Below are 14,639 nucleotides of genomic sequence, written 5' to 3' on the forward strand. Positions count from 1 at the left end.
TCAACGGGCGAGTAATAAAGTCTGTTATATGTGTAACAATGTCTTTTTATTGGATGGAGGGTAGCCTAATGGTTAAAGCAGATTTGATTCCCAATATGGGTACAGTGTGAGAAGACCATTTCTGATGTTCCCTGCTGATATGTTGCTGAAATACTGCAAAAAGCTGTGTAAAACCCTGCTCACTCATTCATTCAGGAATATAAAAGTTACTTCAGTGTACGCCTCACCATGTTACTCTGTATTATTTGCTGAAAAGTTGACTGAAATATAGACGCAATTCTCTTTCTTAGAGATTTTTCTTAAAAAGAACAACTTTTTCAGTTTCTATGTATGATCTTACAAAGTTTAGGTGATGAAAGGAAATCAGAAATCACAAATCACAATGTCATGATTGTATTCCAGGCAGTACCGGTTGGTATTCAGTGTCCAGCTCCCAGCAACTGACCTCAGACAGCGAAGTAAGTATAAGTCTGTCACTGGCAGTTTGGCCAATCTCATGGTTGTTTCCTGAGAATACTGTCGTCATTGACAAACAGTTCCTTGGCAAAATAACTGAGAGGTTCTTATGTTAAGGTCATAACCTTAATGAGCAGTTTTGTTTGTGATACAAATCTAGCATCCCTTGATATGGTATGTGTGGGTTACAGTCATTGAAATTTTCTGAAAAAGAAATACAACTTTGCTGATTATTTATTCACTCCATTTTGTTTATATCTCAAAGTGGTGACTCTAACAGTGTATTTAATATTTTAGAGATTTCACATTTTTCTTTTGTATAATTGTTTCCAGAATCAGTACTTGGTTTTTTATCTTATTAGCTTTGCAGTTGGTTTCGGCTCTTTTATAAGAAGGTTAATCTGCTTCTGAAAATGTTGGACTAGTCTCAATAAAATGGTAATGTATTTACAGTGATTTGAATACTTTGTCATATCTTCAGAGACTCCTGTTAAATCAATGGTTTTTGGTGGTTTTCAAACTGACTGCAGAATACAGAATTTACAAAGTTAACCTGACTATAATTTCTTTCTTTTCAGTCTGAACTTCCGAGCCATGTCCGCTATCCATCAGACATCAGTTCCAGCTATGCATCAGAGATCTCCCACATAGGCCGAGCTGCAGACCCAGGTCCTGTTTATGAGAACCTTCCACATGCAGATCACCTATCTCGAACAGCCTCCGTACCAGTCCTCACAAACTTCAACTCCAACCCAAGCTCAAGGCGGTCATCCATCGGCCTCCTTGCTCCAAAACCCTTCATCCCGTACCAAGACAAAACCCAAAGTGCAAGTGGCATCTACACTGCACGCCCCTTCTTCAGTGAAATGAACTTGTCTTCAGAGCAAGGTCCTCCTGATGGCAACCGTGACGTGTTGCAGACATCAAACAGCGCCTTCTCCACGCCTGTGGTATTCAAACCTAATGGTGCCAAGTCAGAACAATCATCCCGTGTGTATGCTCCTAAGCCATGGGCAAAAGGAGATAGTGGAGGAATCTTCAATGTGAAGAAGTCCCCTAAAGGACGTTATATGACCATATCAAGCAGTGAGCCGTACAAGAGAGAAACTTCATCATTATTGGGGAACACGTTGCATAGTTCAGCAGGGGATCTCATCATGAACAGATCAGTAAGTCTGCCCAATGTAAAGTATTAATTCCAGTTACAATTTATTATGGCAATAAATGAGTCCATGGGTCTGTTTCGTAAAGCTCTTGTAAGCCTAAGATCTCTCATAACTTTTCTCATAACATTGGTAGCTCGTATGTGTCAGTAGAGGAGGTAGTGATGCTATGAGGAAACTTACGAGATCTTAAGCTTACAAGAGTTTTGTGAAACAGGCCCCTGATATTACTTCCTAGTATTTAATGGGTAATTACAGACTTGTGCCAGTTATATTTAGACACCTGAATTAATTCACTTTTATATTATTTTAGTGTGTCATAAATAATTTTCATGAGATGAGTTTTGGATGGATTTTTTTTTAAAGTTTAACAGGAAATCATCTCTGCTCTACTCACATAATTTCAGTTCAATTTTCCAACCTCTAACTAATGTAACTAACGGCATCGCATTTTTCTACTTACATATGGCTCCACAATGCACAAGCCCTTAGGCCGCCTTGTTAAAAGAGTTCACCAAACTGTACATTAATTTTTTATTTGTTTCTATGCGGTAAATAAGCAATGGAAAATTAAACAGAAATTATGCAATTGTAGGTAAGATAATTCCTCAAGATATACAAAAAAAATTCTGGGATCTTGTGAAAATTAAGTTCATGAAAATTATTCATGCTACACTAAATTAATATGTAAGTCTATGGAAATCACGTCAAGTATCCGAGTATAACTGGCACAGGTCTGTTTCTGATGTTATGTTAACCCTTGGCCACATACAATTCATGCTTAGCCAGGATAAATTAAAGGTTGGGCTTTATCTAACATACTGCCAGGAGAGAAAGAGAAAAAAAGCAAGTGTTATGTCTTCACCATGACATCTTTTCACTGCATACATAAAGTCTTACATGTTATAGGATTGAGAAGTGAACCAAATGTGATAATGCACTCCATTGTGTCCATATTGAAATTGTGTCATGTTTTATGTGAGTGAGGGAGACCAACACTTTTCATATCAATGTTTTGATTGGTAGTATAATATTGTTTTCAATATTTTATTTTATTCTTCACTTTTAATGGTTTGTCTATGTAATTCAACTTAGTCAATAGTTCATTACAAGGTGAGACATTACTATCATCCTTGCTATGTTCTGTCTTGTAATACATCAGTTTCAGACAAAGTGTACATATTATATTATCTTACCTCACACATAAATGTCACTTTCCGATTGGCTACACACGATTCTACTATTTTCAATGTACCCCGCATACAGGCGATGTATTATTTTCAATGTACACCGCTGGGAATTCCGAACTCTTCTGGTGCTTCATAGTAATACTTCTTTGCTTCGAATGACATTGAATCATGCATCAAGCATGGAAATTACTGATGTTTTGCGATTGAAAATCGATGGAAGGGAGATAACTCTAAATCTGTTTAGCTTGTGTAGTCTGCAAAATAGTGATTTGCCTCACATTCAACGGAAGTGCTTCAAGCAGTTCAAAATTAAAATTCGTGTGTTTGGTAGGATAAATACGTTGTTCACTGGTCCCTTGGGGGCCATGGGCTCATGTACCCTTGAGGTTTGTTTATGTTCCAACTTATAATAAACAATAATATAATAAATATATAATATAATATAAATAATTACAATTATATATAAACACATCATCTCTCAAGGCCCTAGTGACCACAGTTGTTTTTGTTTAGGATAATGAACCTCCAGACATAAAAATAATTCATCATTCAACCATGTTGTAACTGCAGTTTCATATTGAAAGCATTCTGTATGTTCCTTGCCTTCAGATTGACAATGTTCCAGACATTGTAAAGAGCTCCACCCAGAAGGTGGACACAGAGGGCTTTGATGAATACACCATTGAGCGAGAGATTGTAAGTGTATTGCTGGGTAGAATAATTCCCTGAAAACATATGTTGGTCATACAGGATTGCAAAGTGATTCAAGCAGTCCAGTTTTAGTGACTTGGTTTTGTTTGGTGATTAATTGTCATCGTAACCTGATGGTGCGAAGAATTCCTTTTGATGTCAGTCAAAGGTCTGTCTGTTCTGTTTACCCTGGAATATTTTTAATCTGGATTGACTGTGTCTCATTTTGTTGTTTACTTTGTACAGGGGTTCTTGTGTTATCTGGGGTGGAATTGATCTAGATTAACCCATGAATGTTGTAAGAGGCCACAAACAGGATCGGGTGGTCAGGATCACTGACTTGTTTGACACATGTCATCGTATCCCATTTGCATAACTCGATGCTCATGCTGTTGATCACTGGATTGACAGGTCCAGTCTCAGTTATTTTCAGACTGCCACCATATACCTGTAGCTGTAGGAATATTGCTGCATGCAGTGTAGAGCTAACTCACTCATTCTGTTCCTCATTACCATGTCAGTATGAACAACCAGAATCATGCAGACAACTTGCTGTTCACTCTAGCAGACGTCATCCTCACATTACTAGACAACATTTTTTATCACTGTCTGCGGAGTGTTATTTGTTTATGAGAGCGTCTAGCAAGAAGAAGTTAACCCTTCCTTGCTCCTCATGTGTCACAGTGAAAAGATTGATGCTGCTGCTGACTTACTGAAGCAGAAGTTCTGCCAATAATGTCAGTGATCAGATGTTGCAGGTATAGTGAAGTTACCATCTTGTAACTATGTTCTAGTTGTTCCGACCCGACAAGGTGGATATCCCAGAGCGCTATGTCCCTGACTCGGATGAGGAGGATCTGACAGATGCACAGAGGATTGAACGCATAGAGAAGGCGGAGAAGATCAAGAGGATCCTAGCCAATCAGAGGTGGGTTACATAGTCAAGCTGTTCAGCAGAGCCAATACTCTGCTGTGGTCATATTGACCATCAGGGTGGACTAATGTAGAGCCCAGAGGAGGGGCTGGTACATGGTTTGGATTCTACAGAATGGAAAGGGAACAAAATGCTGATTGTAAGTGGTTATTGCAGCAGAGGCTGGCAATCTTACTTAATGATCAGAGTACGTTGTGGGATGATACCAAATCATTGACGTATAGGGATCATTGTACAAAATCTTCCTGCTACAGATTATGATGTCCTGAATTTCCACACCACGAAGCGCTAACACGATCAAAATGACATGATGATAATGGAAAGTTCTGACACCAAGTTATTCGAGTTTGTGTGTAGGGTAACTTAAAAATGGTTAGTTATTGGAGAGGTTTCTGTTGGTGTTTTAGGGATGAACCAGGTCTCATGAAGAGCCTAATAATCCATGGACAAGATCTTGAAGTCAATTCATTCTTGTACCTTAAGTCAGAGGAGTGTCTGCCACATGTCGGGAATAAGTGAAATATATCCAGCTGATTGTTAATTTTTAAACGTACATGACTCTTGCCGCATATCAAAGATCGCGACTGCAACTCGTTTTTATATTCATGACAGTTATTTGGGTTTTCTATCACCAGAATATTCTCCACTACGGTGAGGAAGGCGAAATTTAACCTTAATGCCTCCTGTTTATTACTAATTTCTGTATTGCACAATCGCTTTCACCTTAATGTACATTACTTAGCTGCATTTTGGAAACTTGAAGCATTACTTTGAGTCAGACAATAATATATTCAAAACAAAGATTGCTTGACAGCTCAACACATTAACATATAACATTACTTATAATCATGGTTAATGTATTTACATTAACTCTATTTTTTCAGTTTTTGATATGGTCTAATGAGCCCATTTGTTGAGAATGAGTGACATGACTGTTGGTGATGTTCCATATTGCCTTTCTTTCAGTGTTCACTCCTTGTCCCAGCCAGACATCAGTCATATCGGTCAAAACATTCACCGCAAGGTGGAGATTGAGAAACAGAGACGTTCACAACTGCTGGCTCTCAGTCAGGACCTGGCAAAGCAGGTGACACTCAAGACAAAACAAGATGCAGGTAAGAGCACAGGTTTATCAACTGGACTGGGGTGTTGGCTGACCAGTTTTGGTTAGTTACAGTACAGTAGAGTGTTGGGGCCTAAAGCTTGTATTTGTGGTCAAATCCCTATTTGTCCAGGTGTGTTAGAACCATACCTCGATTACAGCAACTGGGATGGCAGAGTAGCATAGTGTTCAGAGCATTCACTTGTCACACTGAAGACCTGGGTTCAATTTCCCATATGGGTACAATGCATGAAACCCATTTAGGGTGTCCCCATTGTGATATTGCTTGAATATTGATAAAAGTGACGCAAAGCTCACTCGCTCACTTTACTGAATCACTTAACCTCTTAAATCAAGCTGATATGTCATGATAGCTCTTAAACATTTTTCAAATTGGGGTCGATTGGGTAGCCTAGTGGTTAAAGTGTTCATTCGTCATACCAAAGGCCCAAGTTCGATTCCCTAGATGGGATTTCTAGTGTCTCTAGCTGTGATATTGCTGGGAGGTATAAAGCGGCATAAAACCCAACTCACTGAACTAATGTACCGAATATTCAGTCATTTCACATTATTCATCTGTCACCCAAAGATTTTCAGAAAAAAATTCTTTTATATGTCACTACATACATCTTTCTTCCAGTATTTTAATGGTTTGCATGAATGAAAAATGAATATCTGTGTTGATTTCAGCACACCGACGGAAGACCTGGTCTGGAGGGCAGTTTGCGGAGGCATTCCCTCATGGTGTAGAGAGTGGTATCCATGATTCAGCATCTACCACCACCTACAGTCAACAACGGAGTAATGTCCTTGTCTGAGGTAGATACGTTGTACAAGTATCTGGAGTGTCTCAGTCACATGGATTGTCTCTGTAACTTCCATACGAACTGTCCCAGTCCTAGAACAATGTGACATAAGTAGAATCATGTGACATACCCAGGGTCATGTGACATTAGTAGAATTCTGAGCAACTTGAATTATGGCACATTCCTAGGAACATGTGATACATCTTGCATCATGTGATGTTCTCAGGCTATTGCGACATGGCTTGGATCTTGTGACATTCGTGGGATTAAGTCACATGGATCATGTGACATAAAGTCACAAATTGAAAAACATGTGACATAAACATTATCATGCCTCTCTTAGGACCAAGCTACATGAAAAGACCTTGACATTCCTAGGATCATGTGACACAGCTGGGATCATGTGACATAAAGTAACAAATTGAGAATCATGCAACATAAGCATTATCATGCCTCTCTTAGGACCAAGCTACATGAAAAGACCTTGACATTCCTAAGATCATGTGACACAGCTGGGATCATGTGACATACCAGTGTTAACAAGTTGTGATCATGTGATATACATGTTTGTTCTTGTGACACAATGTTACAAGGCCTGTGTATATTCCAGTTCCAAACATGCAACAGTAGGTCATTTTGTGCAGTTCTCTGAAAATCAGTCTTCATGCACTTGACAAATGACAGTGCTCACTGTAGTCTACAGGATGTACATGAAAGCGGAAATATTAACATTCCCAGTAGGATATTGTGGCATTGGAAGCTGTAAAAACATCTCCATGGTCCACCAAGCTGTTCAAACAATCAAATCTGTCTTAGAAGTGTTTTTAAAAGTGGATTGAGTCATCTTCATTCTGAAACATTTCCCTCATTTCTGGACAGACAAGGTCAACTAGGGACAGAAAATAAGGCCGCAAAATTCACGTGTTTTTACAGAGGATTCATGAGAGGCTTTTGCCTTGAAGTGTATTCATACAGTGCTCTCACAGCATCATAGAGAAGAGAGATGACAGGAAATGGAAACTGATGAAATCTTGGAACTGGAATCAGGGAAAGTGACAGAAAGCGTTTATCACAGATTCTCTTCCATCTTCTTCACAATTATGAATCCTCACAGCTCATTCATGGACTGTCAGATTTATCATGTAAGCAAGAGCTGTAATGGATGATTTCGTTGGCATTCCCCACTTAGAGCTAATTCATACTACGCAAGAAACATCACCATTGTGTCTTTTTGACAACTTATTGCCCTTAATTAAGTTTACAAGGTAACTGGATGTACAACGTGGACTAGTAGGTGTAACATCTTTATCTTGCCATCCCGGGCCTCTTTTCACGAAAACTCACAGCACTACCACTGTCGTAACTGCCATACCTTAACTTAGACTTACCACAGTCATAGTGCTATGACAGACTTGTGGAACGGGGCTCTGTTATATGAAACTGTCAGTTTTGCTACCATTTATGTATATTTATGCTGTTTTTATTCTAGAAATTTAAAGAATTTTAATGCCTGCAGCATTTCATTGTGTGAGAATGTTGGAATGGTGTTACGTTTTCCTAATCAAGAAGCTTATTGAGCATACTGTAGATGGGAAACTGTGTTCTTTGTGCCAGGATCTATGCAACTGTTTAATGATGCACAATGGCGAAGGGTTCTAGGAATATTTCACTCATGAACAAATATGTGTTTGAGGGTACCAGGCTATATTTTATTAGAGCATTAAACCAACAGTGGCCTCAATGTGATGACAATTAGCTCAATTTCAAACTGCGTGCCTTAAAATATAATTGAGTTTGTGTGATCAAGATGGTAGTCAGTGGAACGATTTTGAAACGACATCTTGTGGAATGTATTGACAAAAATTGTTTCATTAAGCCCCTTGAATGTGTGCGCTTTTCAAGAATGCTATGAGATTTTCATGGTAAATTTTACTTGCCACCCTAAAATGTTTTGTTGATTTCTTTAGCATGGATGTAAGTCATCAAAAATTGGATTTTCATGTATTTTTAATCTATTCACATCAAATACTCTTAGAGTAGAATGAGATGGTCAGTATAAATTTTTTGTTTTTATATGCTTTATTCAAATTTTAATGACAATACTCTTATTTTAGAGTGGATTTGAATTTAGTTTACATGGAAAATTCACATTACGGATTGTTTGGTTTTTCTGCTCTGTGTTAATATCTTTTGTCTTTTATAAAAATTCATGATCACTGTTATTTGTCTTGATTTATGAAACTTATAGATATGACAAATGTTATTGTGTTTATGTGTAATTTCCATCTTTTCATTCAGGGTATTTCAGCATTTAGCTGGTTTTATACCATGAATTGTTACTGCATGTTTATAAATATTACTGTTTACCCAAATTTAGAGAGCAGGAATTAGTGTGGACATAAACAGGAATAATTTAAGTGTTATACTGACTTCACAGAGTACTGAAGATGTTTCAGGGTAGTTGACATTGAGTAGAATTTACAATGAATGCAATGCCCACAGTGCTTCATGTTGTTTGTGAGAGCTGGATGTCAGCACAGTTTCTTGGTTTTAACTAACACAGATTTGAATTTTTTTCATTTCTCAAAAAAACAAGCTCTGTTTTGACTAATATTTGTAGAATTTATGTGTAAGTGTGAAAACTGAAAGGAAAGAAATAGGTTTAATAATTGGTGGGAACATTATCCTGGTTGATTGTTTACCTAGGGTAATGTTTCATTTCTATTACGATATATGCCCGGGCACAATACAAGTCGTATATGGATGATGCTACCTCTTGTAATGTGATTGGACATCTATATTTTACATGGTGTCAATCAATGGATTCGGAACAAATGTATGGCTGCTGGTAGGTCCAGGGATTTATCATAATATAATGATGAATCATACAGTCAATAAGGAGGGTGATTTTCTACATAATTGCCAGAGATAACCTCAGAATAGGTTTACTGACAATACACGTGAGTAGATTGTCAACTGCTACCTGCTCTACTTAGTAATGTTTTATTTTACATATGGAGCATGACTAGAGTGTTTGTGGTACCATACTTGTTTGAATTTGTTACAAAATTCATGTGAGGCAAAACTTGTAAGTTTGGCTTGTGAATCTTCTGACTCGAAAGATATGAAATATACAGAATATGTGATAAAAAATGAGCATTTGGTTGTTTATTCCAAGTGTAAATGAATATATGTTTTGTTAAAATAATTTACTGTTGATTCTATTGTAAATATGTTATTTAAAATTCTGGTAAACGTTTACTTAAAAAATTAGAAATGAATCCTTATTCAAATGATGAATCCTGAGAGGAAATGGAAGAAAAATATTAAAATAAAATAGAATATTTTTGTCATTAGTTTTTCAGTCTGCCTTTGGGCCCCATGTCCCAAATGCAGAAAAAGAAGTCTGGTGAAATAATGGCTCCCTTGGTTCCAGGCTTATCCATATGTGTAGCTGTGAGTGGTGTTAGTGTAAAGTATTAGTGAGTAATTTACATTACATGAGTAGTTTACATTCCATTTAAATAGTGACATATTAGTGTAAATTATTTTCAGCTCCTACTTGTACAAAGAAAACCTTTACCCAATCATTCCTTTTATTGTATACTGTTTTGTAGTTTTGTAGTTAAATACAACCTCACTGATTGTATGTGTGGCTATTCTGTCAACTCAGCAGGTAGTGAATCCATCCCTCGTGATATCTAGAGCTGTGATCTGTGCTTCTGCAGTCATACACTATAGCTAATGTTCAGTGTTACAGGAGATACTTACCACCGTGCTAATCACAGAGATCAATAGACTGATTGTGTATGCAAGAAAGTAATACTGTACGTTCATGGAAAGGTAACTGGAAACTAGATAGCCACGTAGCTTATATGACTTTGTCTTTGAACAGGTATTTAGGTTTGATTCTGCTAGTGGAGCTTAAAGCAGTATTTACTCACACTGATTTGATTCCAGACATAGCATAGTGAGTACTGTTGGGCAAGCCCTCTAAGACTCTGCCATTCAATGTGCAGAGTTGCTTCCCTTGGGCACACTGCCAGCCTGTGCATGTGGCTTTGAATCACAGCTCCCCATCATGTCTTGGAATTCACCATGTTGATGAGTGTCATAGATCTGCAACAATTTTGGCTTTCTTGTCACAAACCATGATGTAACTGCAATACTCACTCAATTAGCCCTCAGACGGCATATATTACCTCTGAAGGATTGTGTCTCTTTGTTGTGTCAGGATCTGCTGATTGGCCATGATTATGAATGTTAGCTTGGCAGCATCATGCCGGAGAAGGTTAGTTTCCCACAGTGGTAGACATCTATCATCTCTCTCACTATGGGCTTCCTCCCCATGTTAAGCTGAATACCCTGTGGTTCAGGGCATTGAACACAGCTCACTTATTATATCACTGGCCTGTCTTAGTGTTCCCATCGGGATTGGGTGGTCAGGCTTGCTGACTTGGTTGACACATGTCATTGTATCCCAACTAAGAAGATCAATGCTCATGCTGTTAATCCCTGGACTATATGGTCCAAACTGATTTATATACAGTATTTATATTGTTTAGTGTGGCATAAAACTAAACTCACGCACTCAGTTTTCCCAAGGGTAAACAGTCTGCAAGATTCCTTTGTGTGGGACAAAATATACATGTTCACTGAATGAATATTTTCGCATCTTATCCTGAAATCTTTAGCACTTCATGATAAGATATCCTATTGGTCAGGTGCAGTGATTTGACTGACTGCATGTCATTGTGACCCAGTAGTATTGATCAATGCTCATGCTGTCAACCATGGGTTTTCCTAGTCCAGTTTTCAATATTTACAGGCTGCTGTGCAGATTCGGGGTAGAAGAGGTTTTCAGCAACCCATGCTTGCCACAAAAGGCGACTATGCTTGTTGCAAGAGGCAATTAACGGGATCAGGTGGTCAGACTTGCTGACTTGGTCGACATATGTCATCGGTCATTACGCAGATTGAATCTCATGCTATTGATCACTGGATTGTCTGGCCCAGACTCGATTATTTAACGACCTCTGCCATATAGGTGGAATATTGCTGAGTGCTGCTCATTTACTCACTCACTCACTGAGCCTACTATGGCTTTTATGTTTTCCTTGCAATGGTATTACTTAAGAAGATTTCAATGCAAGTATTTTAATCGATTTTTTTTATCTGCTTGGAGATGTTTTTGTTCTGCCTCATGATGATTGAATCAAAATCGGTAATTATCTCCTGTCACGCTTGCTGAACACCTCATATTATTACCTCACGTTATTTCTAAAATAAGACTGCCCTGTTTCCTGAGTATGAAAACTTGAATTTGTCAACATATTGACATATGTGTCTACATATTTCCGCACTATTAATTCCTCTGTGATCAAATGAGATTGCTTTATGGTGTAGTTTAGTTTGTAGGAGAATATGTAAAGATTATTTTTGTACCAGACACTACCGATGTAGTAGATCCACAGAATCCATGGCGCCTCAAAGCTGATATATGCAAACTCACATGCTATTTTCAGAAGATACAATTGTGTTGATGAGATGAGTTGAAGATGAAATTATTCAACAGTTTGTCTTATTTCTGAGGGCAAAGATCTTGTCTCCACTCTTGTGTAACATAGTGTAGGTATGATGTTTAGGTAGCTATGTACAGTGTTTTACTCGTTTGTATATAAATGTGCCAGGTGACCCCCGTAGGTCATATGCTGCATAGTAATGATTGACAATACAACGACCTGACCATGTTGCTGCAAACCCTTGGAAAGGTAGTGGGGTAGCCTAGTGGTTAAAGTATTTGATCAACATGCCAACATGGGTTTGATTCCCCACATGGATAGAATGTGTGAAGGCCATTTCTGGTGTCCCCCATGATGTTGATGGAATATTGCTAAAAGCAGCGTAAATCCAAACTCAGTCAGTCAGTTAGGCTCAACATATTGTTTCTTATCTTTCAGTATGACAGGTGTGATGTTATTTTCACCAAAGTGGCACATGTCTCAAGTCCCACATCACTTGGAACTGACACCAATACTGTTCAAAGAAGCATTAGACTCTGCTCTATCACTCACACCCACTGGGTAGATGGGAACTGAGATCACGTAGGAAATGTACATGATATAAGGATGAAACAATCCATTTCTTGTTCTTGGAATCCAAATTTATGAATTTATGAATCTGCCTTCAAGATTTACCCGGTTTGCTGGACAAGCTGAATGAGAAAAGTTGAATACCGTTCATTTCTTTTCTGTTACAAAAGTTTAGGGGTGCAGCTGTTTCTTTCAGCGTGAAAAGGTGATAAATAAATCCATTGTCTAACAGAACTTACAGCCTCTGTCATATTACATACTGTGTCCCTAACAAAGTTAGTTGAAGCTCATCAGAGACCCAGATTATTGTCCATGTTCCAGATGGTTACAGTGCCACAATGTGCTGGCAGAGTTTGTCACAGGTGTTAAAAATATAATTAAGTGGATGCTTAAGTACAGAAATGGAATATGAGGGTAAGCTTTTCTGGTCAAAAAGTGATGAATAATATAAACAACCTACTCAAACACACATGCAACATATTGTGATCGAGTTCTTTGTGTCTGAAGATTTGTGATTGAGTTCTTTGATTGTGAAGTCAGTCACCCTTGCTGCTCAATATTTGCTGAGCATCACACCTTTGAAAATTACTATTTTGGTCCTTCTCAAATGTTGACCCTAGGTATTGAATGCCCAGATCAATCAGCATGCCAGATTGTACTCTGACCATAGGAACTGCCATTATGTTAGTGATAACCCCTTTGGATGTCTGTGGCATGGTTACAGGTCATGGTTGTTCAATGACAGACAGCTTCTGCTTGGGTAATAGATCTGCTCATCTATAATAGATGTATATCAATGCTCAAATCAAACTTTTTAAAGTAGGAATCCATATCAATGTCATATGAGCAGGTTCCTAACTTCTTAGTCTGTGTGTATTACAGCTTCACTTGATGCTGGTCCCGGTATGTTACCTCAGGACAGCGTTATCTCCCCTTGTAGACCAGCATGCCTCTAGATGAATCCCAGAGGGGTTATTGTTCTTGCACCATAGCGCAAGATTTTTTTTAGGGTTGTTGGCCTGTATCATTTTATTCTTTACCCTCTTACAGTTCCAGGCTTAGATTTTTTAAGCTCTCTTAGCGCTAAGATAGTTGTAAGTTAATGGTAATGTATGCCACTTACTATGGATCTTGGTGCTAAGAGAGCTTCGAAAATCTAGTCCCTGTAGTATATGTCATTAAGTGTGTAGCCATGTTTCTCAGCAATTAAAGAAACATTGAAATACGTGATTGCAAGTATTTTGTATGTTTATTAATACTTTGAAATATGGAGGTATTTTACGAATGAAATATAGGTTTTATTAAGGTGTATGAATTTAGTTTCCTGTTTCAGTGATATCTTCAAACAGTTTAACCTTTAATACTGTCGCTAAGAAAAGATTCACCCCTTCTATGAACATGTTAACACATTTGTATTGTGAAACAGACTGTCTTGTACCAGTAAGGCAGTTGGACCAACATTTTAACATTCGACCCCGCCATCGTAAGATTCTCTGTACTCGTACAGATCAGGGCCTTGTTTCACAGAACTCTCGTAAGCCTATGGTCTCGTAACGTTTCTCGTAGCATTTGCACCTCCTAATTTACAGTATGCCAGGTACAAATGCTATGAGAAAAGTTACGAGACCTTAGGCTTACAAGAGTTTTGTGAAACGGGGCCCTGATCCAGAGGTAACATGTCCCTGCGAAATCATGTGAAGCTGTAGTAGAATCAAATTTGTACAGACTACTGACCTGGCCTGCTGACCAGTGAAAAATTACATTGTTGTTATTTGTTGGTGACTTTTTAGCATAATTTTTTTACTAGCCAGTGTACATATATTCCTATACCGTTATCTAACGCCTCACATCGATATGATATTAGATAGCCAGCATATACATCCTGTACTCACTCATACCACTTGTGGAAGTGAATATTAAACATCATGACATCTACTTAATCTTGTGTTGTTATTTTTGTTCAGGATCCATATATAATATATATTCAGTAATAAGGTCTCAGACCCTTGCATATTATAAGCAAATATTTACAATTGACTGCGTCTGTCACAAAATTTGCCAGGGTGTTTTTGCAGAAAGACATTCTTACCAGAGCCTCCCTGTGACTGATAGTGCCCATGCGTATATGCGAAAATATTTAAGACATATATCATGATAAACTGGACTAACAAAAATACAATTTATTTCATTTTCAGTAGCATTTAAA

At 38.0% G+C, this 14,639-nt stretch overlaps 1 protein-coding gene across 3 annotated transcripts in view; it reads left to right on the plus strand.

Annotated features, from left to right (window-relative positions):
* Positions 1-14,368, plus strand: part of LOC137261481 (uncharacterized) — an 82,012-nt gene extending 67,644 nt beyond the window's left edge. For all 3 annotated transcript variants that reach the window (XM_067799234.1, XM_067799235.1, XM_067799236.1), the window contains 6 exons: positions 403-458; positions 1,035-1,625; positions 3,419-3,505; positions 4,294-4,427; positions 5,400-5,548; positions 6,226-14,368. In XM_067799234.1, the coding sequence (XP_067655335.1) occupies positions 403-458; positions 1,035-1,625; positions 3,419-3,505; positions 4,294-4,427; positions 5,400-5,548; positions 6,226-6,353 (1,145 nt within the window). In that variant the 3' untranslated portion in view covers positions 6,354-14,368. The remainder of the gene's footprint in view (positions 1-402; positions 459-1,034; positions 1,626-3,418; positions 3,506-4,293; positions 4,428-5,399; positions 5,549-6,225) is intronic.
* The last annotated feature ends 271 nt before the right edge of the window (positions 14,369-14,639 follow it).

Source organism: Haliotis asinina, chromosome 14, assembly GCF_037392515.1.
Source record: "Haliotis asinina isolate JCU_RB_2024 chromosome 14, JCU_Hal_asi_v2, whole genome shotgun sequence".
Classification (NCBI taxonomy): domain Eukaryota; kingdom Metazoa; phylum Mollusca; class Gastropoda; order Lepetellida; family Haliotidae; genus Haliotis; species Haliotis asinina.